The sequence below is a fragment of the Neopsephotus bourkii genome, unplaced genomic scaffold (assembly GCF_033783945.1).
Source record: "Neopsephotus bourkii isolate Nb327-2 ecotype Australia unplaced genomic scaffold, CSIRO-AGI_Nbou_v1 NB_244, whole genome shotgun sequence".
In the NCBI taxonomy this organism is placed as follows: Eukaryota; Metazoa; Chordata; class Aves; order Psittaciformes; family Psittacidae; genus Neopsephotus; species Neopsephotus bourkii.
The window spans coordinates 76082-99084 of record NW_026900754.1 but is presented as its reverse complement, the minus strand read 5'-3'; the positions used below and the strand labels follow the sequence as shown (position 1 = coordinate 99084).

Here is a 23003-nt window from a genome sequence, read left to right as displayed (position 1 = left end):
TTTATATTCCTCCTGGCTTTGGCAGGAGCTAACTTACTAGAGGAGAGAATGAGGGCATGTGGGAGTACATGAGGCATAGGAGAAATGGATCTGGGCACACATGTACCTCTTGTCATGCCTGCAGACCTAGGACAATTCATGCATTCTGTGAACTCACCACCACCATTCTTGTAGCAGAGGTAGGGGAACCTCCACACGTTACCCAGACCAATGATCTCGCCAGCCACAGACAGCACAAACTCCATTTTGCTGCTCCACTGGCCTCTCTCTTCCATTTCCTCCTGTTTTATCTCTTCGGGAGCTGCAAGGACCCCATTGGGCTCTCCTTCCTTAGCCACAGCTCTTGTCATGTCTCTGTGGGATAGAGGAAGAAATGAGTATGGGATGTAGGGAGCTGCTGTGGGACATGTGGGAAGAGGAGGGACGGGACCAGTTATCACAACAGATGTGTTCCTAGTATCAGTGTGAGTTTCCCTCATCCTCTGGAAAATGTCTTCTTCAGCATCAGCAAAAGCATTTTCCCAAAGTTACATCTGTGAGACAGAAAGTCTGTGCTGAAGGGGCAAAGGAAAGGTCACTTTCCTCACTCTGCCAGGTGAGGCAGATCCACCTGCACCATCCTTTGCTGGACACCCTGAATTCACCCTTCTCTCCCACTGTCCTCTTCCTCATCCTTCCCTGAACACCAGCCTTGGTGCACCTCTATCTGCCCCTCTGCACCCTGACTAAATGCATCTCCATCATTGCTGGAAACTCAGCCAGGACTTGGAAAACAACAGCTCGGATGAAGAGAACAGGAGCTGGAGGTGAAGTGGGGGTTGTGGGCAGGAGTTCCCCTTCCTTGTGTGCTTTATACGCAACTGTCTCCTGGAATGGCTTCAGAGGGCAGGATAGAAATATTACATATTAATAGTGTGAACAAGAATGAACAACCTACCATCATACTTCAAGGCATTGCAAGAAGCACCGTTTTTGACCCCCCGAACACCATGTTACACTATATATAGCCTGCCACATTGGCAAGTGCACACACATGCTTGTTTGACCCAGGCTCCCTTCAGTCACAAACAAGCAAAGCCTGAATCCTATGCCTTTGCCTGAACCTGCAAAAAATACAGAGGAAAGAAACAAAGCCCATGAGATGAGGAAAATGACCTTATACTTGTGAGGTGTTCCAGGTCTGAGCAATGCTGAGATTAGACAAGCCATTGCAGTGAAAACCTTAGTAGGAAAAAGCCCAGCCGTTGGAAACATGGAACAAAGTCACTGTTAGAGAAGACACAGTGAATGCGACTGAGCCTCTAGGGTGGTATAAGAAAGACATTCTCCAGTCCGTACTAAATCCTGGAATGTGTTTAGCATCAACTTAATTAAGCAGAGTTAGTGGCTGTTTGTTACAAGATACAATTTTCTACCATACACAAAGTCCTTTATTTGGCTAGTTAATTTAAATCCAGCTAGAATTCACACAAACCAGACTGAATCTTATTTTCAACGACATTTTTATATTGTTTATGAGCATTTAGTTATGAGAAGAAAGTTTTCTGAGGTAGGGATGGACATGTGAGGCCAAACAGAAAGCACAGACCTAAGACAAGCAGGGGAGATGATGAACTAAGCCAGAGAAGTCCTAACTCTAGCTACGTCTCACTGGCTGTATTGCTGAGCAGGAGCTGGCTTTTGAAGGGGTGACTGGCATTAGCAAGAGACACACATTCTCATGTTGGCATTAGGAAACTATGCTGGAAACAAGCCTCTCCAAAGCAGTAGCATCTCTGCTTCCATTCTCACCATCTGAGATTGCTAAGAAATCGGGGCTTTGTTCCTTCACATTAACTTACAGATTAGGTTTGCCGGCAGTTTGATAGTTTTTTAATAGCACATCTATCATTCCTTCTGTGCCTCCTATGGGAACATCCTTATCTCCAGGGAGCAGCAGGGACAGCAATCTGCATCACCCACACTCCTGAACTCTATCACTGCCCCAGGTATGCTCAGGCAAAGTCCAAGCACAGCTCTGGAAGTTGCTCAGGCCTGGGTCCTCTCCCAGTCAGAAAGTCAGTGGTGAGCAAGATCTCATCACCCTTGACGTCCTCTACCTGATAGGACTACCAGACCCATCCATCAACCTTCTGCATCAAGATGGCTCACCAGGACCACGATGGCAAATTTCCCTCCCTCCTTGTGCCTCTCCAGTCATCTCTCCTTGGGTTAGCAGCAGGGTATGAGACATCTCATGGGGAGTAGGGAGTCTGACCTAGCTGGGAATAAGAACAAGTGTAGTCCTAACATCAGACTGCCCCAGCAGCCTAGAAACACCATGGCACTTGTGCGGGTGTAGTTTTCAATGAGATAAGGGGAAAGGAGGAGAAAGAACTGGTTTGCTATGCTTGCACTTCCTCCGTGTAAAACAGCATCATTATCACCGTGTCTCATTTGGTTCTGTAAGTTGCTCAACGCAAATGAAATTATCTAAATCCTAACCCTCTGGATATATTAGGCCCTGGGGCAAAGAAAGATGCATGCATACAAAAAGACAACTTCTGCTGAGAGCTCAGTAGCAGTTTTTTGGCACAAGGCATGTTTCCTTCCTCTGATATTCAAGTAAAGAAAGGAAACCAGATCTCACAGCCTGATACACCAATTGCTCTCTAAATGCCCAGGGCAACAACAGACTTTGTTCCCCCAATCTGCCTCCATTCTGAAGGGCCCATCCTATTCACTTTGAAATCAGCAGCAGATTTCCATGGACTCTGAATGCAGGCAGCTGAATCCCATGAGAGCATAAACACTGCCTTTAGTAAGGGGGACTGCAAGGAGAACAGGGGGAGCATAAACCACAGAGAAGGGCAACTGGGGATCAGTGAAGACCTTACTCCAGGCCATAAGCAGCCTCTTCAAAAAACATTGCAGAAAGATTCTGGTCCCCTATTAAATTTGAGAGGGTTTTTTTTTTAGAGTTATTTCCAATAAAGGCTTATATGTGGAAAAGAAAGAAATCTGGAGAAGGGTTTTTTACAAGGGCATGTAAGGACAGAACAAGGGGGAATGGCTTTAAACTGACAGAAGGAAGATTCAGATTAGACGTTAGGAGGAAGTTCTTCACTGTGAGGGTGAGGTGAGGCACTGGAACAGGTTGCCCAGAGAAGTTGTGGCTTCACCATCCTGTAAGTGTTCAAGGAGCTAGATGATCTTTAAGGTCCCTTCCAACCAGAACCATTCTATGATTCTATGATACATATGCAGTACTGCAGTGGGGACAATCAGTTTCAGTGTCAAATGCAGATGTGCCAGGGCACTTAGAGAAGCAACCTCCTTTTTTTTTCCCAGCCTTTGCCCTTTATGGTCCATATGCTGGAAAGCACCTATTTACTCATATGGACTGCACTGCCCCAAGCCCACCAAGTACAACAATATGTGGGTCTACACTTGGATGTGAAGCTGAATCAGTCCTCTGACAGGCTCATCCAGACCTCTAACCCCACATTTAAAGAAGGTGGTGCAAACCAGAACTCAAGGTATACATCCTGCATGCTGGCTGATGCAGAGCTAGCAGCTCTGCAGCTCACCAACAGCTTGGAGGTCCTCCCAGTCCCAGCACTGACCCCTTCACTTAGCTCACCTGCTGGGTTCGATCGGGAGGTTGAAAGACAAGGTCCTCCCGCCAGCCTTTTCTCATTTCCAAAGCCCAGACAAGGCCCCTTTCCCCACTGCCTGCCTGCAGCAAGGCTTGCCAGCTAACTAATCAGTTCATTCAGATGCTGCAGCACAGCCTCCTCGTCTTTGAGAGGAGCAGAGCTCCACGCACTGTCAAATGTGAGAGAAAAAAATAACACATACTTAATGAAACGTGTTTGATCTGTCACAGTCCTTGGCACGTTCCAATTTACTGCAGTCCAGGGCACATTATCAAGTACAATGATGCTTAAGTTTGAGCTTATTGAGGATGTCATGAGAAGCTGACAGGAGAGGACTTAGCTAGTTCTTCGCTTTTACTCTTTCAATACAAGGTGGGTCCAGGAGCCAGCCTATGGTTTACCTGTTTATATGTTAGACCTGTTTGACACATGGAGGTGGGGGAAGATCACAATCAAGGAGTTGCCTCCTCTCACCTAACCTCAGGAAGGGAATGCACTGAATGCAAACCTCCATCTCAGGACACCTGGACCAGAGCTTTGACACCTCTCCTCTGGCTCCTGAATAGGTCAACACAGAGGACAGAAGCTGGGACACTGCAATGGGGAACAGGGCAGGGACAAACACAGACCATGTGGGGAGATGCAGCACTTGTAGCTTCATTTTCCTGTTTTAAAAAGGAAAATGCAGGGATATGATCAGGAATACAATCAGGAAAGCACCCTGATTAATAGAAGCAAACCTCTGCAACTAGAAAGAGGTGGTAGATTAAACTGGTGCCCAAAGTTTTGGCCCTTCATGCCACAAGCTTCAGCTTCTCCCTTCCCAAACAAAGCAACACACAGCATCACACATTCCCACTACTTCCCTTTCTGCTTTGCCTGCTGTTTCTATGAGCAAGCCTATTCACACACCTCCTGGCTCTTTTCCTGAACATCTAATCCTACTGTGCCCCTGCCCTATATGTTCTCAGGCCAGATGGGGACTCAAACAACTTCTTGTTTCCAGCTAGGAACAATTTGGCTCTCCCACAGCAGCCACAGCCCCCTCACAGTGTAACATCCTCCCCGACAGGCAGATATTTTCTTCTCCCTTTGGATGCCCCTCTTCTTAGCACACATCTTCAGAGAAAAGGCTTTGTCTCTTGCTGCCTGTCTGCACATTTTCTGCTGTTCCTGCACCAGATTTTGGAGAAAAATCCTCCGACTCCTTTGCCCCCAGCCTCTTTTCCTTCTGCCATAAAGATTTTCCAACTGTTAAGATGCCCCCTCAACTCCCTCTGACCTCTCCAGCCTCCTCTAGAAGTGCCACGCTTTATTTTCAACCCTAAGCACTTTGAGGGGTTGCCTTTCTCCAGGCCTAGAGCATCCTTTGCAGACCTGCACCCTGTTGTCTCCCCACAGAGAGAAGGGGGCTTCCTCTGTGACCAGTGCCAAAAGGCAGCTCTGTTTGAAATGGTATGGGGCTTGGTGCATAGAGGTAGCCACATTTTTCCCCACTAGAGTTATTGCTGAGAAAATACGAATACACCTGGATTGCCCTAGGCACTGGAAAAAGAGCAGGAGCCTTAAACACAGATCGCACCAACAAACTCCCTTCTCCATCATTAGTGAGGTACCCAGTCTCCCCTTGCTTACAGATTTTGGGCTCTGTTTCTCCCACACCTGCCTCCATAGGATTCTTCAAGTATGGCAAAAAAGGCAAGAAAAGCCAGGGGTAACTCTGAATTCCCATGGGCACTCACCAGCAGGTGTGTGCATACAGTGAATGCACAATGCAGAGATGCAGGAGAGCAGCATTTATCAGCTTTATTCGGGAAGAAGCTGTGACTAAATGGTGGAATGAAGGAATCAGCAAAAGAGAGAATGAAAGTGTCCCTTGAAAGCAAAACACGGTGGTATCCTCAGCCTCTTCCAGAGCAAAAAGGGCTTATTCGGGGCTGCTCAAGTGATAAAAGAAACAAGAGAACATGAGAAAGGTGAGAGCGAGCCTCTTAGGGGTTTGGCACCAGAGGAATAAGCCATTAGAGATGCTCCTAAAGCTTTCCTTCCCACAAACTTACTGCCTGTTCCCAACTACTGTCACATAGAAGCTCCTACTGCTGGGAAGTTAACATCCTCTGTTTGACATCTTCTGCTGTTTTATCTTAAGGCAAAGGAGAAGAGGATAATTTCAGGACAGAACAGTGAAAGAACAGTGAATAGAGATACGATTTAAAAGTAGCCAATAGCACTTATTAGAGGGAGCAAAGTTTTAAAGCACCTCGGGATACTCGGGTGCTGCCTGAGCTGAAGAAGGCAGAACTGCAGGGGACAATGCAGACGTCTGCACTGCATCTGTAGTTCTCGGTCTCATCTTGAAACAAGCAGCAACCAAGCATGTAAACTGCAATTTAAGGTGGAATCAGAAAGGAAGCAGGCTGGGCTGTGCTGCAAAAGGAGGAGCAGGAGGACACAGAAAATTCTTTGGTTGCACAATATGGTCCAGCACTTACTCGGCAGATGAAACCCTGCATTGCATGCCAATGGCAGGGGTGGCTCTGGGAGCAGAGACAGAAAATCAGGGCTCAGTGAAGAACAGCAGTGCCAAGGTACAGCTTAAGGAACAAACCCTGTTAGATCAGCCTGTGTGGGCTGCTAATACGGGGATATCCTGCTGTGATACGGTTGTATCTGCAGGATGGACAGGAAAACAGCAGCAGTAGAAGCAAGTGCTTTCCAGCCGATTTAAGAGCAGCTACGTAAGCAGGGATAGCTGCTTCAACCATGGCTGCTTCCAAACCTGCTGCTGATGGAGAGCTGCTCACTCCAGCTGCAAAAAGGAGAAAGGCAAGGGAACATGCAGCATGAGAAAAACTGATCAACCCGAGGACAGCAGTCAGAATTAAAATGCCTTTCTCTTCAAGCTGCTGAAAGCTAGTCGGTTTCTTTACTCCTTCTAGTTAATTTCCAGGCTGTGTGGGCTGCAGGGCATTCCCAAAGCATCTGTTCAGCAAGGTGCATGGGACACAGGAGGCTGTTACAAGGACCAGATCCTGCTTACATGTTCAACATGAAATAAGAGCAACACTTCTGCAGTTAATGTTTGCTTACTGACACCAGTAAGAGTGAGATAAGGAGCCACTCCGAGTTCACTAATGACATGTACATCTTTGATATAGGCTGCAGGGATTATAGAGCATCATCCTTCAGATTACACACACCCCCCCCCCCCTGCTCAGAAGGGGACCCAATGGCTCCTGCCTTGTCCTCTGCTGTCAGGACAGAAAAGCCTCAAAAGTACCTAATGGCGCCTGGACTCTTCAGACGATCAGTGGCAAACCCCTCACTAAAAGCAGTGTAGGCTGCTATTCTCAGTGCCAGTTCAGTCTCTGTCGGTCAGTGGCTCACATCCCTGCTCTCAGCTACAGAAACACAGAGGTGGTTTCTTTCTTCAGCCTACAAAAAAGACTAACTGATGCAGCCCATAAGCAGGGCATAAATAGGTCAGAAAGCAGCCTTTGCATCAAATAGTATACTCTCAAAGCCACCGCTCAGCCCGTACTCCGGTTGTATCCACTGCACACAGCGTGCAGCCAGGAGCCGATCCACCTTTTTCTCTGGGAGCACCACAGTGACAGGTCTCCTACGGGCGCAGAGCCCGGCTGGCCCCATGGAGCCACTCACCCGGTGGCCAGAGGTGCGCAGGCTGCGTCAGAGGTGCTTGCGCACAGCCGAGGGATGCACAAGCACAGCTCCGGGCCGGGTGAACGGCACAGGGGTGAACGCTGCGCCGCAGGGGCACGGCGGGGCAGCGACCTGCGGTGCAGCCAGCAGCCGCCCCACAGGGCCAGGGCAGAGTCCACACGAGGGGACACGGTGGCTATAGGGCTGCCTCCTCGCCCAGAACAAGGAACGCCACCCACAGCCCTAGGCAGGGCAGGGGAGGGGAGGGGAGGGAGGCTGATAGCCCCCAGCTCTGCGGCTCTGCCACCGGCTGCAGACACAGGTCAGCCTGAGGGTAGAGGGTGAGTGAAGGATGGGCAGCAAAGCAGCTCCCCTCTGCAAGCCTGCACAAGAATCCTAACTTGTGCTGCCCCTAAAACCTGAACCTTGCAGTCGCTTCCCTGCGGCTGCTGCTTTGGGGCGGGATAGCAGAGGTAGCAAACGTCTCCAAAAGTCTGTTTTGGAGGCGGGAGAGCAGCGCAGGGGATTTGGCATCACACTGCTCTAGGCATTGTTTAGCTAAACTCCCCCAGGCAGGCACACCGGACTAACCTCCCAAAAGCACAGCCTGTGGGCATCTGCTATCAGTGGTGAGAAACGGGGAGCATGGGGGAAGAGTACTGAAGCACAACTTTCCCAAAAGGCAGATGAGGTTATGGCATGACACATTACCTTATGCCTCCCAGCATGCAACATGAAGGGAGCCAACAGTTTATCTGGCAGAGCCCAGGTGTGTGCGCACAGCCATCACCAGAGCAACAGAGCAGTGCCACACAGGCTCCCTGACATGGTCATCCACGCACTGAGCTCCCTGTTCAGGGAGTCCAGCACCCCAAATCCTGCTCAGGTGCGAGCAGAGATCTATCTGTCTGACCCTGGGCAGGCTTAGCCATCTCCAGCTGGTGCACAGGACATCAGGTGAAATCAGGACAGGCAGAGGCGTGTGTGTGGACTATGACTCCAGCAGTGCTGTAACCCCTTCCTAACAGTGCCTGCTGTAACACTGCATTGCAATGCAGTGGGACTGCATCCCATCCGCACCCTCCAAAAGGTGGGTGATCTCCAGCCCAGGGTACCAAATCTTTCCTGTAGCCCTGCCCAGGAGCACAGGCAAGGAAGAGATAAGGTGCAGGGGTCACTAGCCTGCCCTCTTCAAGGACCACATCTGCACCCAGGAATCCAGCAGAGTTGGGCTGTTGCAGAGCTGCAGAGGTCAGGTCCAATGTTCAGGCTCTCATATCAGCAGCTGTCAAAGAGGAAAAACTGGGGCAATGGCATTTCCAATGGCACTAGATGAAAGCCCTGATTAGTAGTGATTACTTCAAAAGCACTGTTGATTTAAGGAAACACAGATCAAGTGTTATGAAACCCCTATGTGCTCTGCCTGGGTTTGTTCACAAATATGCCCACAGATCCCCAGAGTTTAGCACATGCACAAAATGTGCTGCCTCACTGTCTCCTTCCTACACAGGAACAAATTTGGTGAAGCCTCTAAGGCAAGAAGAACAAGGAGCACACTCCTAAGCACATCGTTTAGAGCTGCAGCCCCCAAGTCAAGCTCCCTGGGCCAGGGCCAGCACCTCTGCAGAACAGCGCAGAAGGAGAGTCATCACCTTATACTTGCAGGAGCTGAGATGCCTATAGTCTACCCTACCCCCACCACCTTCCCTTCCATACCTATTATCACCTAGCCATCACTGTCCTTCACCCCCATCCCTTCCTGGCCCACTTTCATGTATCTTCTCAATCTTTCTGCTGTCCAAGTCCTTTTCTCCCTCTGCTGCTGCAGCCTCCAGTACCGATTACTCATCCTTCAGACACCCCCTTGCTCTGCAGCTTCCTTGCAGCCTTTAGCAGCATCATCACTCATTCTTTCCTTTACGAACCATTGAAAGAAAAACCTCTTCACTGAGATAATCCAACTGTTTATTTGCTCTCCATCCTCCAGCTCTCTCCTCCTTTACTTAATGTTGGGAAGGTTTTTTCCTTTGCAGATCTACAGGCCCACTCCCCACAGCACAGTAGGCAGCCGGTGCTTAGCAGTTGGCGGCAGGAGGGCCAGAGACACCGGCACTCCCAGCGTGACACACACACACACACACTTCCAACCAGATCTACTCAGTGATCAAACACTCAACTCACCTGAATCCAGTGCAGGTCTACCCCAGGCAAGCCCGTCCCGTCCACTGGACTCCAAGCAGAGAGACAGCAAGAGTTAAGACAAAGACTCTCCTCTCTCCTCCTCCCGTCCCTCCCCTCCACCAGCTCCCTCCACCAAACTATCACCCAGCTCACATGTAGGTGGTGCAGGTGGTGGGACGATGGGAAGGGAGGTGTATCGGGGCGGCAGAACTTTCTCCCCAGCTCCCTTACAACATACTGCTCTCCAGACCTTGAACTGTGGCCCTGACAGTAAAGCAAGAAAAGAAAGCAGCCATGGTCAGGCAGGGGGAAGGCCCAAAGTTTGCAAAGATCAACCCCAGCAGCCAGCAGAGTGACTCCAGGTCCTCCCAGCCTCATCAGGAGGGAGCTTTCCCCTGCAGACCCCACAGCATGGCCCAAGCTGGCTAGCTTACATCCTTCACCAGCATGTTAGTGGGATAGTGGCATCCTTCAAATCATCTTGCAAATGTGCAGAATGGATCATCTCCATCTCCAGGGACCACTACACAAAACCTTCTTCAGAAGCCAAGCTCAAGGCTCACCAACACCATCAAGCAGGTGGAACAAAAGGCATAGAGCAGGTGGAGGTGGGATGTCTGTCCCAGGCTCATGCAGACCCCTCCATGCCTGTGCCATGCGCTGTGAATGCAAACACAGCTCCTAAGGACTGAGTTCTGTCAGCAGGGAGAGATACTGACAGTCTTTATTTTATGATGCCTGTATGCTCACTAGAAGTGAGCAGTCCCCCTGTGCCTTTGCCCTGGCACCTTTCTCTGTATGCATCTCAGCCCAATGCACTTTTCCAGGGCTTCTATGACCAATACCAGCAGTAGACATTCCCGTATTTCCTATTCCCTCAAGACAGTTCAGCTCAGATTTTATCCCTAAAAATGTTATATTAATTGCCATTACTGTTTTGTCTTTTGCTTTGCCTGTTGATGTGCCTCCAAATTCCTACTGAACTTTTCCCACATCCATGTGGTCAAACCACAGCAGCACATGGGATGGAAGCTAGGACACATCCAGCACATGTTCCAAACTGCTCACCAGATGAGCATCCCCAGCACCCTCAGCAGGCAACATGGGAGCTGACTTCCCACATGGTGGAAGTGGCAAATTTGCATGCCTGTGTGCTTTAAAAGGTCATTTTTAATGTTGTCCCTCGTTGGAATCCTCCCATGATGCTAGAATCCAGTGAAGCAGATCACATTAGAGCACACCGGATTGCCCTGGGGGCAAGTGACGATGGAGATGTGCATGGCGTGAGTCACCCTTGTTCCTGGTGGGATCATCAGGATAAATCACTGATGCCAGTGCTGGAAAAATGACTCTTTCTACTCTGGGGGAGTTTACTACCCCAGCTGACACTGGGGGCAGCCGGTCTCACATTGTTGGGCAGTGCAAAGAGGGTGCAGAGCAGCTCAGGGTGGACGTCCCCAGGGACAGGGAGTTCTGAGCCATCCCAGCTCTGCCCTAGAGGCCCTACTCAGGCAATGAGGGCAAGGGGGTAGAGGATTAATCCAGGATTAAACTTTCCAAACATGCCATTTTTGAAAGCCCTAGCTTTCACCTACCTTCTGAGCTGGTTGAGAGGATTGGTCCCATACCCAAAGAAATCTTCCTTTATATGGGCTGGGATCAACATCAGAGCAGGCAGTCTCCATCTTCTACCATTTGGGAGCCATCACTGAAGTCCTCAAAGACTGCAAGGTGAACATCTTGTGCTGGCTACACAACACAGGCTCTGCACTGCCTCCATCCCTGCTAATGAAGGACAGTGCTGCTGCCCATCATGCCACAGAGGACTGGTGTGACCCAGCACAGCTGAGGAAAAGGTGCAGTAGAGGTTATCCAGATATGAAAAGGGGATTGAGATAAGCTTAGGTAAGCAGAGCTGACCTAAAAACTTGATTTATCCACACTGAAGTGTTTTGCAGGAATATCACATATTTTTACAGAACTGTAGATGGGAAATGACCTGTGACATTAAGGTAAAAGAAGAAGAAAGTCAACCTAAATGAAAACTTCATCCAGCAATGTGCAAAAATCATTCTCCAGCAGGAAAAGAAAGGCTGCTATTTCTGTTTTTCAGCCCAGAAGGTACCAGAAGTTACACTCAGGCTTCAGAGAGCCTCACCAGGCAATAATTCAGTGGTTTCAAATCCTGCTGCAGGTATGGGGCAACTTTATCCCACTGCAGCTGCCTCCACATGAGGAATTGCACTGGTGTGATGACTGAGTGAAACACAGAAGTAACCTTCCCTGGAGGGAAGGCAAGGGAAGGGGTGACACATACCTGACCACTGGCTGCCACCTTCACTGGCAGAGACAGCCCCTGAGCAGGCACCATGGGCTGCATGGCTGTGTAGGTAGAACAGGGCTGCTGAAGGACATGGCAACCCCACTGCAGGTCTCCCCACAGCACAGCATCCTCCTTTGCCATTTTCCCAGGCAGAGGCAGGTTCCCACAGGGGCTGACAGAGGGACTATGGGGCAGGATGCAGAGTTGCAAGCAAGCCCAAGGAGAGGAGACACAGCCTCAGCTGGCACAGGGAATGAGCTCTGGGAACTTGCCTCCCTTTTTGCCTTCCCTTTTCTTTCCTTGGAGTGAACGTTGGGTTTTCCCATTATTTGGGTCTCCCAACTGTCCTTGCTTGTCCAGACTAATCCAACCCTTTGACACCTTTGCTAACAGAACTAAAGAAATGCTGGTTCTCCCATGGGCACAGCACCACCGCTACTTAGGTCAGGGACTTGCCTTGCTGATTGAATGCTATGCTTGCAGAGTGGTTTCCCCTAGGCATTCATATAATTTCTGTTTATGGCTAATTTCTGCTTAAGTAAGCCTGTGACTTCCTATGGCAGTTTCAGCGTAACTGATCACAAGTGAACATCACTAAAGTAACAAGCACCAGAGAGGCCCCACATGATGGGCTCTGGCAGCTGCAGCACCGATCCTGGAGAGGAGGAGGCGGTCAGGACCCTCCACGTTTGGAAGTACAGACAGGGTGAGACACCCACTATTCCATAGCATCCCTGGTGAAGGAGAGGATGAAACAAGGGCAAATGGCTTAGGACCCCACTGGGCAATAAAATCAGTCAGAAGGAAGGATTAGCAATGCTGGGGAGACATCTGTGGTCTAACAGCCTCTCCGAGTCTACAAGCAATGTTTGCTGTTGATCAGACACCAAGGAGGGCCACATTAAAAAGGCAGTACATGGGTACACACCTGTTTGCTCCTTTCCCTCCCTCCTTCCTCAGGGCAGCTGAGCCCATCGACATAGGACATTTGCTGTAATAGCAAATCCCACCAGTGCAGAAGGCACAAGGTTGCAAAGGGCAAGTTCAGTCAGCAGGGAGAGAGAAGCGCAATGTTGCTGTCCAAAGGGATGCAATTAGAGACAGGTCAGATGGAGAAGGGGGTAACCAAGTCATTGGTAACTTCTAACGAGTAACAACTTCCTGAATCAATCTTAGTGCTCCCCCAAACGTGCTTCCCTTATCTGCAGCATGCAGATCCCCATCCTGCAGGCTGCTGACCACATGAGCAGATGAGGGCTCAGCCAAACATCCTTCTCTGAGGGATATACTCATTTTCACTGGCCTGTAGGACACACTTCCACCTTTCTTGTCACTGAAATGTGCAACATGACCCACACTGCATGATTGTTCAATAGCCACAGAAAACTATCTTGTATACCATTAGAGGCAAAAGGAGAAAGATCTCTCAAGGCTTCTGGTTGAATGTGTTGGGATCCCCGGGGTTTGGGATCCTCCCCATGGGAGCAGACGCATACTGCTCCACAGGTCTACAGGTCTCTCTCCTGCCCTATATGCACTTCTGTCGATGGAGGGGGATGGCAGGGACAACAGTACCTATACCCAGTCAGGGGGCTGAGACTCTTCCCCAGGCACCACTGATGTAAGCACTGCAATATGGGAAAAGCGGAGCCTGGTTTTCATGGACGCATGGACAGAAACCTCAGTCATCCTTCCAGGAACTAACAATCTGGGACTTTTTTAGTTTTATGTCAATTTCTCATTTGAAATAAACCAAAACAACCCCAACCATTCATGAAAATAATGAGTTGAATCCTCAGGTTAAGTTGCACATTTTAGATTTTGAAGCTGGGAAATCTCCAGCACCCACACATCTCCTGCCTAAAGGACATCAGACTGGCAAGAGCCTTCCACAGACTGCAAGAGGAGGAGTACTGGGCTTATCTTGAATGCAATGAAAATCCCTTTCAATGTATTCCAAATGATGACCAATCACCTATTCCCAAATCACCATATTCTTTTTTTCACCAAAATCCCCTCTAATTATGGAGTCTTAAAAAGTGCCGTGAGAAATGCCACATCTGTAAGTCTCAAATGTATTAATTGTAGATTTAGTCCATCAACCTTCTCAAGGAGCAATACAGAATATACTTAATTCGTATTTCAAGCCAGGTGGCACTGGTCCCAGTACTTTATCTTCCAGTACTTAAAGTCCTATCCAGTATCTTAAAGTCCTATCAGATATAAGACTTTTATTTAAGTGTACCCAGCAAAACCTTTGGTTTTCCTGCTTAACTGACCTGCCTAGCTCATCCGAAGCTTTTCAGCAATTGGTCAACATAGGAACACAGGCCTGGGAGGTTTCCTGGCTCATGCATAACCAGATCGATATACCACATGCCCAGCTGACTGGACACCAGACTATTCTGAAACTAAACAAGACACGAGCCTCTCAGCAGACTCTCACTTTGCCTAGATGCAGCTGAGCAGACTTTCTACATCAGCCATATTCAGGAGATAGCTGCGGACAATTAGTGTTTTCTATTAGGGTTATAATATCTTCCCAGTGGGCCATACCTCTCATAGATATTACTGGAAAATTAAAGTATAATTCTGTTTAAGGTTAGAATTACATGAATAAAAATATCTGTTGCTGGAGCTGCTAATATGATTCACACAAAACTCCAACAGAAAAAAAGCCCTTCTGTATTGAACTCCATTCACTTAATTCCTACCAGCCAGTACCACAGGGGAGATGGAGGGCTGACCACAGGGGTTCACTCCTGGTTGTGCACACACCATAGAAACCAATCTGCCCCAGTGGAAAATACACTAGGAAAAGGGAAAACAGGCTGGAAATAAGAAGAGCCAGTGAAGCCCCAGAGAACCACAAATCAGTTGGATATCCCTCCTGGATGTTAAACCTGCACATCACAAATCCTCCCAGCAGCAAACCCCTCAGTACCTGGTGCTCATCAGAGTGCCGCAGTTTCCGTAAGTGAAGGTTCATACTCCTTTCCCACCATCAACCTATTTTCCATCTTAAGCCACCAGACTCCAACATTAAACTGGGGAAAACTGAGCCCAAGAACTTCGCATCGCCTGGAGATCTCAACCAGTGGATGCCACAGCCAGGGTCACAAATCCCTGTTGGATACAGCTCACTGCAGAGACAAGAAAACCTCAACAGGACAAGGAGAGAGGGGGGATAGGAATGGCCGGGTCATGGCTACCCAGAGGAAGATTTCACCCCCGGCCCAAGCCTAGTGAATGGGCAAACCCTGGCCGTGCGAGCACAGCCCGCGGCTCAGGGCCCCTTCCGAAGGGGCGACCGGGTCCGGCGTCGACGGTCGGTGAGGTCCTGGGGCCACCTTGTGGCTAACGGCGCGGACTGCTTTAATTCGCCTCTTCCCGCGGCACCCGGAGCTGTGACACGGTGCCCACCCGTGTCCGTGTGCGCTCCGGGAAGCCGAGAGCCTGCCGACCCCTCGCTCAGCTCCCCAGCTTTCCTCAGGGTTTCCTGGGAGCCACCCAGCTTCCCGGGGTTAGGTGTCCTCTGGCTGCCCTCCTCGGATGCTGGGGCTACAGCACTTAAAGCACAAGCTCTTTGATGTTTGTATTGTTTTTTACCCGAACAGCCTGGAAGCAAGGGGCCCTGTGTATAGAGATAAGATGCAGATCCTGCTTTCTTCCTCCACAGGCAAGAAAACCAAAACAACTGGCTCCAGAGCACCTGAAGGCAGTCAGCACAAAAAAACACCTAGACCTGCAGAGAGGAGGGAGAGTTTCCCATGAGCCTTCTCCTGCATGAAGAAAACACAAACCCAGACAGGCCCAGCCCTGTGACTCAACACCCAGATGACTGTTTTGGCTGGCCATGGCCCCAGCAGAAGGTGGCATTGCACTCACCACTGCATCCAGGTACCCAGGCATAACACATGCAGGGGCCTCCAAACTAGTGTTCCCTGTTTTCCTTCCTATCCTCACTGAGCTTCCTCTCCTCTGGCCACCCTCCCGTACTGATGCGCCACTGCAACAGAGCCAGACCTGAATGCCCAGCACAGCCCCATTAACACACATCCTGCCTAATATGCCTTGATCAAGAGATGCTGGTGAGACAAAACTGAGACAGAGCAGATCTAGACGGGAAAAACAAGGATTTAATGGAATGAATGGAGAAGCTCCCAAAGTCCACACCAGAGCCATGCCTCTGAGACTCTCTGACACTCTCCACTCCAGGATCAGTTCTTCCTTTCTGCCCACCAGCAGGCTGGGAATGCTCAGGAACACCAGTGCTTGATCTGCTCCTTCAGAACCCTCTCCAGGGAGAGGATTAAGGTGCATTGCTAACTCCACACAGACCATCTCCATGGCAGCCTCTTCCTCAGCCCTTTGAATCTTCCAGAGAAGGGATCTCAGCCCAGAAATCCCTCTCTCCTTGGCAAGTGAAGAATCCTTGCATTATCCAGCAGGTGGTTAAGGCTGTACAGAAACCATCCTGGGGGAAGAGAGGGAGAGCCCCCACTGGTCCTAGCAATGAGATTCGAGCTCTGTCAACATCAGGAGGTCAGCTCTGGTGGAGGGAAGGGGCTGTCTCATGCCTGGCCTGGAAGACAAGTCCTCAAGTGGGCAGGTGAGCTGGCGAAGCCTCTGGAAGGCAAAGACAGGCATTGAACACAGCTGCAAGGACAAAAGGTCCTGAGCCCTCCCTTCCAACCATGAGTGTCATCTAGACAGCCAGGTAAGGCTGCAGGGCTGGTCCCTAAATGCCAGAGATGTCCCAGTTAAGGACGGTCAGCACTACAGAAACCTGGGGGGATAAACTCATCTTCTAACCAGTCACTTGTCCCAAGACAAGCACTGAGCACGTGAGATACCCAAGACACATTAGGAAACTGTTCTCCATTTACTTCAGGCAAGGGCTTGAAAGCGGTCCAAAGAAAGCTTGGTGCCCAAATAGGTCCCGGTCATCCCCTCCATCAGCACAGACTACAAAGGGAAACCCTGTGCACATAGGTTTGACTTCAGCTAGGGCAGCAATTGCATAAGGAGCTACACGCTACACTATGCAGCATGGCCCTCTCCATGGTCCTGCAGCTGTGCCCCCTCCTCCCTGTCTGTGCTGGATGCAGAGGTGAGGGGCCCATTGCTATCACACCCATTCCTGAGCACTTGGAGAAGGCAGAGAACGGGTGGGATCCTGGGGGTTCAGGACTGTGTGAAACCTCCCCGTGAAACGGTGAGCCATGGCAGGGATGTGGTGCCTGCCTGGAGCTACATCTGGTTTGCCAGCTCCCTGGCCTCCCAGTGCACATCCAGGGCAGCCAGCAATGGATCACAGCAGCTCTGGGAGCTGGGCAGCCCCAGGACACCGAGGCTGCAATGAAAACTCCAAACTCCTGGTGATTCACCCCTTATGACCTTAACACAGACTGGGGAACTCAGCTGCTCACAGTGCTCATGGGATCTGGAACATCCCCAGAGCAAGTCCTCAAGCCTCAGTCAAGGGCAGCCACTAGGCTGACTCAAGGCACTAGAGATCAACTTTATCCTCTCCATCTAATGAACATTTTCCTAATGGTGCTTGCAAAGAGACAGAAGCAATGAGCAAAGGGTGCCAAGGGGCAACAGCCAGCTTGGAGCAGTCGTTCAGCCAGGCAGAGCTTAAAAAACCAAGTCTGTTATAGCATTGCACTCATTAAATTGGTTTATTCTAGACTCCCTGCTAATTAACCTACCACACACAGATTATCCCCCTGCGAGTCTGGACTTCAACACAGAAGCAGAGCCCATGCCCTGATCCCAGAGCACCAGCCTCACCTCTCTGAGGGAGCCTTTGATGGTGGAGAGCTTGTAGACTATCCAGAGAGGGATACACACCATGGAGGAGAGGGCCAACAGCCAGCCCAGGGTGTCTCCCCACCATGGGTACACATACTTCTTGTTGTAGGTCAGTGGGGTATATTTGATCAGAGAAAACAGGAAAGTTGCCTGGAGAGATAGAAGTGACCAAGAGAAAAAGAGCAAGAAAATCAACACCATGAGCCAAGAGAGATCCTGGTGAGTTCATGCCTGCACAGAGCCCCATGGTGACAAAGAGCTCCCCAGGACAGCAACAGAGGAGACACCAGTCAAGCAAGCTTTGCTGGGAGAGCCCCATATGCAGCACTGGGCATAGCAGCAAGAACCTCACCCCCCCAGACACCTCTGTCACTGCTGAGATGGACCCCTCTCCCCATTGCTTAGCCCCACGCCTGGCCACCAAAGCTACACACAGAACAACATATTCCCATAGTACCAGTCACATAACCCTGTGTACGTATTCACATCCCTCCATATATGTATGGGTATCTACATCTCAGAGGCGCTCAGCTCTGCCCATCTTCTTCCCACAGCTCATCTTCCTGCGGGCCCTCACCGTGCAGACTGCCGGCGTGATGAAAAGCCAGCAGTATTTGATGATGGGCCATGGCCGGTAGCCGATCATATCTTCAATGTTATCATAGAAACGCTCAGCACCTGAGGGAGACAGGAAAGAGGCTTTGCTGCTACCAAGGGAAGAGGACATGTCTGGTGTCCTGCTTCACCACTGTTTGGGTGCTCCCCGGAAGATGAGGCAGTACGTCATAGCCAACAGCCCTGCTGGGGAGCTCGCCAGGAGTGTGACCAGCTTCAGTCTTCGTCCTGGAGGAACATCATCCTGCCCCAGAACAGCCCAGTAGGTCAGCAGGACCAAGCTCTTAGTGACATGGTTTAGTGTTGGACTTGGCTGTCGTGCGGTAAAGATTGTACTTGATGATCATAGAGGTATTTTCAAGCCTTGTTGATTCTATGATCTCCCAGTCTGGAACCTCAACCCAGGGTTTACCCCTCCCTTAATGAATGTCAAGGCTGACAGAGAGCCCTTAAAAACATTTGACTGTCTCAGACTCCTCTATACACAGGCTGGGAAAAGATTCCCCAGCCAGCTCCAAGTCCTCAAGAAAGGAGGGCCTTAAAAGCAGGGACATGTAGGAACACAGTGGGGATATCTGCCAAGTAGATTCCCCAGGGCACTGCTGTGAGGAAGCCCGCACCAGCTGAGTGCAGGGACATCAAAGCAAGGGTTTAGAGGTCTGCCTTGCACTATGAAGCAATTGCCAAGATGAGCTAGAGACCCGCATTGTGAGGATGGACCAAGCAGAGCCTGAGAGATGAGAGCTGGGGACACCCCCTAGTTGATACTCACCATAGACCCAGGCGATGCAGAGAGTCTCGAAGATGGCCACAAAGAGCAGGCACATGCCACTGGCAGCATAGTAATCAAAGAGCTGGAAGACATACATCCCACCCTGGGAAGGGCCAATTGGGCAGCCACGGGAGGGAAGGAGGGAAGGAGAGAGGGGACAGGAATCAGGCACAGGCAAAAGAGCTCCAGCAACAGCAGGAAACAAACTCAACATCTTCCCCAGAGCTGGAGGCACCTTCCTCTCTCTGCTGTGGGCTTTCAGCCACCAGCAAAGGCCGTGTCTCTTGTGCTTAAAGACTGATGGAGACATGCAGCTGCCCTGCTCTCAGAAGTCTTTGCAACCCTTCATTTCAGGGCAGGTTTGGCTTGTGTGAAGATAAATCTATAACCAAAACATGGGCTGCACAGAGCTCCATTGTCAGTCCTAGCAGGAGAAGTGTCAGGACTGTGACTGGCATAAGGGGTGATGGCTGGAAGGGAAAATGCGAATGCCACAGGGAAGGAAGGGCAGCCTCCTATGCAGCAGGATGGGCCTCACAAGCAAGCTCTTGGCCCCAGCATGACCTCACCACCCACTGAATGCTGCCACTCTACTGGGAAGGCACCCAGACCCAGCAAGCACCACACAGTGGGTCTAAGCCCAAAATACCTCTGTGAGCATCACCAACCCGACCAGATAGGAGAGGACGGAGACCATCAGGATGAGGGTCTCACGGCGGTTCTTCTTGCGGAAGATAGTGGGGTACATGTCCACGAGAGCTGTGACGAGGCTCTCCACGCAGACAAACTGCAAAGAGCAAAGATCTCACCTCCATCAGCTCATCCTGACTGGCTTCCCAGTCCCACTGCCCTTCCTCAGCCAAGCTCAAGCCTGTCCTGAAGAGACAGCTGCTTCTGTTTGGCAGGGAATTGCCTTCCACCTGTGCCTTTACCTGGCTGTCCAGTCCCAGCAGAACAACCATCAGGAAGAAGAAGCAGGCCCAGAGCGGAGAGAAGGGCAGCATGACCACAGCCCGAGGGTAGGCGATGAATGCCAGGCCAGGCCCTGCAGGGAAAAGGGCTTCAAAGTGGGCAATGGCAGTAGCATGGCATGGTTGGCACAGACCTCCCTGAGGCTGCCACCCAGCCAAGGCACAGCCTGGCACCATGCAGCTTTTTGCTCCAGTTACACCAGCACTGTACATGAAGCCCAGGCTCCCTGGGAGATGGAGGAGCCCAGTGGGAAGGGAGGGAGAGGGGACACAGCTCTGGCTGAATCACTGCGGCAAGGGCTGGGAGCCAGGGAAAGCCTCTGAGCACAGCACAAGCCTGGGCACATGCCATGCAGGCACCTCACAGAGAAGCAGAAGCTGCCTGACCCTACCCCAGCTTATATTAACCTCAAGCCACAGCCATTGCAATAAGCGTGCATTCACTTCTCCCTGATTTTTGGAAGCAGAGAGCAGAGCTGCCTGCCAGGATGGGAACCCTGCAGGCATGCCCCTGTCACTGGGGTGTCAAGCGGCAGCACCCTACAGCCCCATCAAAGCATGGTCCCCACTCACCCGACTCAGCCACCTCAGCAATGGGCACACCTTGCTCCCCTGCCATGAAGCCCAGGATGGAGAAGATGGCAAAGCCGGCCACAAAGCTGGTGCCGCTGTTGAGGAAGCAGAGGGCCACGCAGTCCCTGGGAGGATGAGGCACAGCATCAGACAGGTAAAGGTGCAGGTATGACCCACACCCCATGGCAGCACTCCGGGCCAGCACCCAGCCACTGTGCCCACAGCAGGGCCTCTCTCTCAGCATCCCCACAGCTCAGCTCAGCACCGGGAGCTGCACCAGGGTGGGCAACACGCCAGGAACCCCAAGGAAAGCCTTCTTCGAGGATAGCATAAAGGTGCATTCCTCACCTAAACTTCTGGGTCATGAAATAATCGTGCTACACATCTACATGCCTGATAGTTCTCTTTCTCCTCTCTCCTGTAGCAGAGTACCAGAGATTATGCTTGTCTATGAAGGGGACATGTTTTTTCCTTAATAGATTTCTCAGACTAGTTACAGTCTTCTTGGTTCTCAACACTCCTATATATTTCCCGGTCCTTGCATTATGAGAAAAAGATTAATAGAGACATCCAATGTATTTTCTCCGATCCATTCCCTTTTGTCTGTGTTTTCATCTCACTCTCATCCATCTACTCTTTAAACTAAACATCTCTTATCTATCCAATTCGTTTTCACGCTCCAGTCTCCCTAGTCCTCTTGTGACTGCAACCCTGGGGACAACAATAACATTTGCAGCATCTTTTTGAGATGTTTTGAACCAAACTGAACACACCCCTCCCGGCATTTCATGGCCTGCTCTGACTCTATTAAATGCTACGCTGCAAATCCAGTGTGATTTTCCATGCCAGTCTTTAGGAGCTGAGAATTTCTGGGGCTTCATGCTCCTCCCTGCATGTTAACCAGATCTGTTCATGGTCTGCAACCATTTCTAGAGAGACAGTGCAGTTCACACAGAGCCTCTATGCCATATAAATGCAGATTATTCCTTCCTAAGTACAGTTCTTTGCATTGTCCAGGGATGCTGCACAGCACCTAACACCACTGCTCTGCCTTTGCACTTGGTTTCTAAGGCAGGAGCGACTGAAAGAGGCCCGCAAGGCAAGCTCCCAATCATCTCCCGGCTGGTAAAGAAAGTCGTGCTCTACCACGCTCAGCTAACCCAAAGGGAAGTCTGTGTCAGAACCTCGTTTCTCATGTGGCTATAAACTGTCTGCTCTCCACTCAAATTATATCCTCAGCCATCTTATGCAGATTCCCATTTATTTCAGATAGTTCTTCCTTCCCGGTGTTTCTCCCTCTTTTCCCTGGATGCATGCATGACAGGTCAAGCCCTCCTTGGAAAGGCATGTGCTGGAAGGTGCTCTCTGGTCACCTGGCAGGTGGAGGGTAACATGCAGGGAGTCGCCAGAGCAAATTGGTCTATCCAGATTTTCACCTCAAAGTAAGCCAGGGAGCTCCTACTGTGCCAGAAAGAGAGAAATGGTCTGTCTATTAGGTGCCATCATGGACTGCTGCCATACAAACAACAGCCTCTCCTGCACACATGCTTTTCTCTTCCTGGTCACCAAAGGCTACACCTGGCCTGGGGTGAGTGGGGCACCAAGCTGGTGTCCCTTTGTCCTGTTAAAACCTGGTCATGGCTTCCTACGCAAACCAAGGCTGCAGAGCACAAGACCAACTCACTAGAACTGGCTCGATGCCTGGGAACAAACTGGTGGAGGTTTGACACAAAAACTAATAATAAATTCCCTAGCAAAGACAAATAGCATAAAGGGTCTGTGTGTGATCTGATATCTCTCCCCCCTTCTATAGCATCTCCCAGCTGCAGTTATAGAACCTCTTTACAATCTTGCTGCTAAGCAGTCCATCATCATCTCCGTGCTACACATGTAGACTGGATATGCAAAGGTCTAGTGCTCTAGAATATGCAATAGGCCATTGCTGCATGGAGGCAGATCCGTTATTTCTTCTTTTCCTACAACTTTTTTCTCCTAAAATTGCATCTGGGAGAAGGGACATGAAAAGGAAGAAGAGTCCCAGCCCAACCACTGTCGAAGAGACTTCCCTACAACAGGAGTGAACTCCTAAGGTGAAGAGAAAGACACCAAACAAAGACCATGTAGCCAATGATCTGCCTGGACCTTCCATGGCAATAACCACAGTTTTGAATTTAAAAGTTAGGAGGAGAACCCAGTGTCAGGAGCAACAGTCAGTAGAGAAAGGGTGGGAAGCGAGGTAGGTAGTTTTACCCAGAGGTGACCTCTTCCACTCACACTAGCCTTTTACCCCAGGGGATGCAGCTCCAGATGCTGGCTACATCTACAGCAAAAATGAGTTTATTTTCACCTGACCACTTCAACTTGACAGCCTGATTCTATCTGGCAACCTAGCCCATCTCTGATCAAGGGCAGTCCAGCACAGGGAGAGTACATAAGAAACAGAACTC

General features: G+C 50.3%; 2 protein-coding genes across 2 annotated transcripts in view; both read right to left on the bottom strand.

Moving 5' to 3' along the window:
- Positions 1-9541, bottom strand: part of LOC133208140 (sodium- and chloride-dependent betaine transporter-like) — a 39031-nt gene extending 29490 nt beyond the window's left edge. Inside the window, exons 1-2 of the mRNA XM_061345790.1 lie at positions 9483-9541; positions 158-354 (exon numbers count right to left, since the gene is read on the bottom strand). Of these exons, the coding sequence (XP_061201774.1) occupies positions 158-350 (193 nt within the window). The 5' untranslated portion in view covers positions 351-354; positions 9483-9541. The remainder of the gene's footprint in view (positions 1-157; positions 355-9482) is intronic.
- Positions 9542-15924: 6383 nt separating this feature from the next.
- Positions 15925-23003, bottom strand: part of LOC133208138 (sodium- and chloride-dependent GABA transporter 2) — a 29549-nt gene continuing 22470 nt past the window's right edge. The window contains exons 8-14 of the mRNA XM_061345789.1: positions 20557-20681; positions 19945-20057; positions 19662-19799; positions 19013-19115; positions 18203-18303; positions 17605-17775; positions 15925-16434 (exon numbers count right to left, since the gene is read on the bottom strand). Of these exons, the coding sequence (XP_061201773.1) occupies positions 16315-16434; positions 17605-17775; positions 18203-18303; positions 19013-19115; positions 19662-19799; positions 19945-20057; positions 20557-20681 (871 nt within the window). The 3' untranslated portion in view covers positions 15925-16314. The remainder of the gene's footprint in view (positions 16435-17604; positions 17776-18202; positions 18304-19012; positions 19116-19661; positions 19800-19944; positions 20058-20556; positions 20682-23003) is intronic.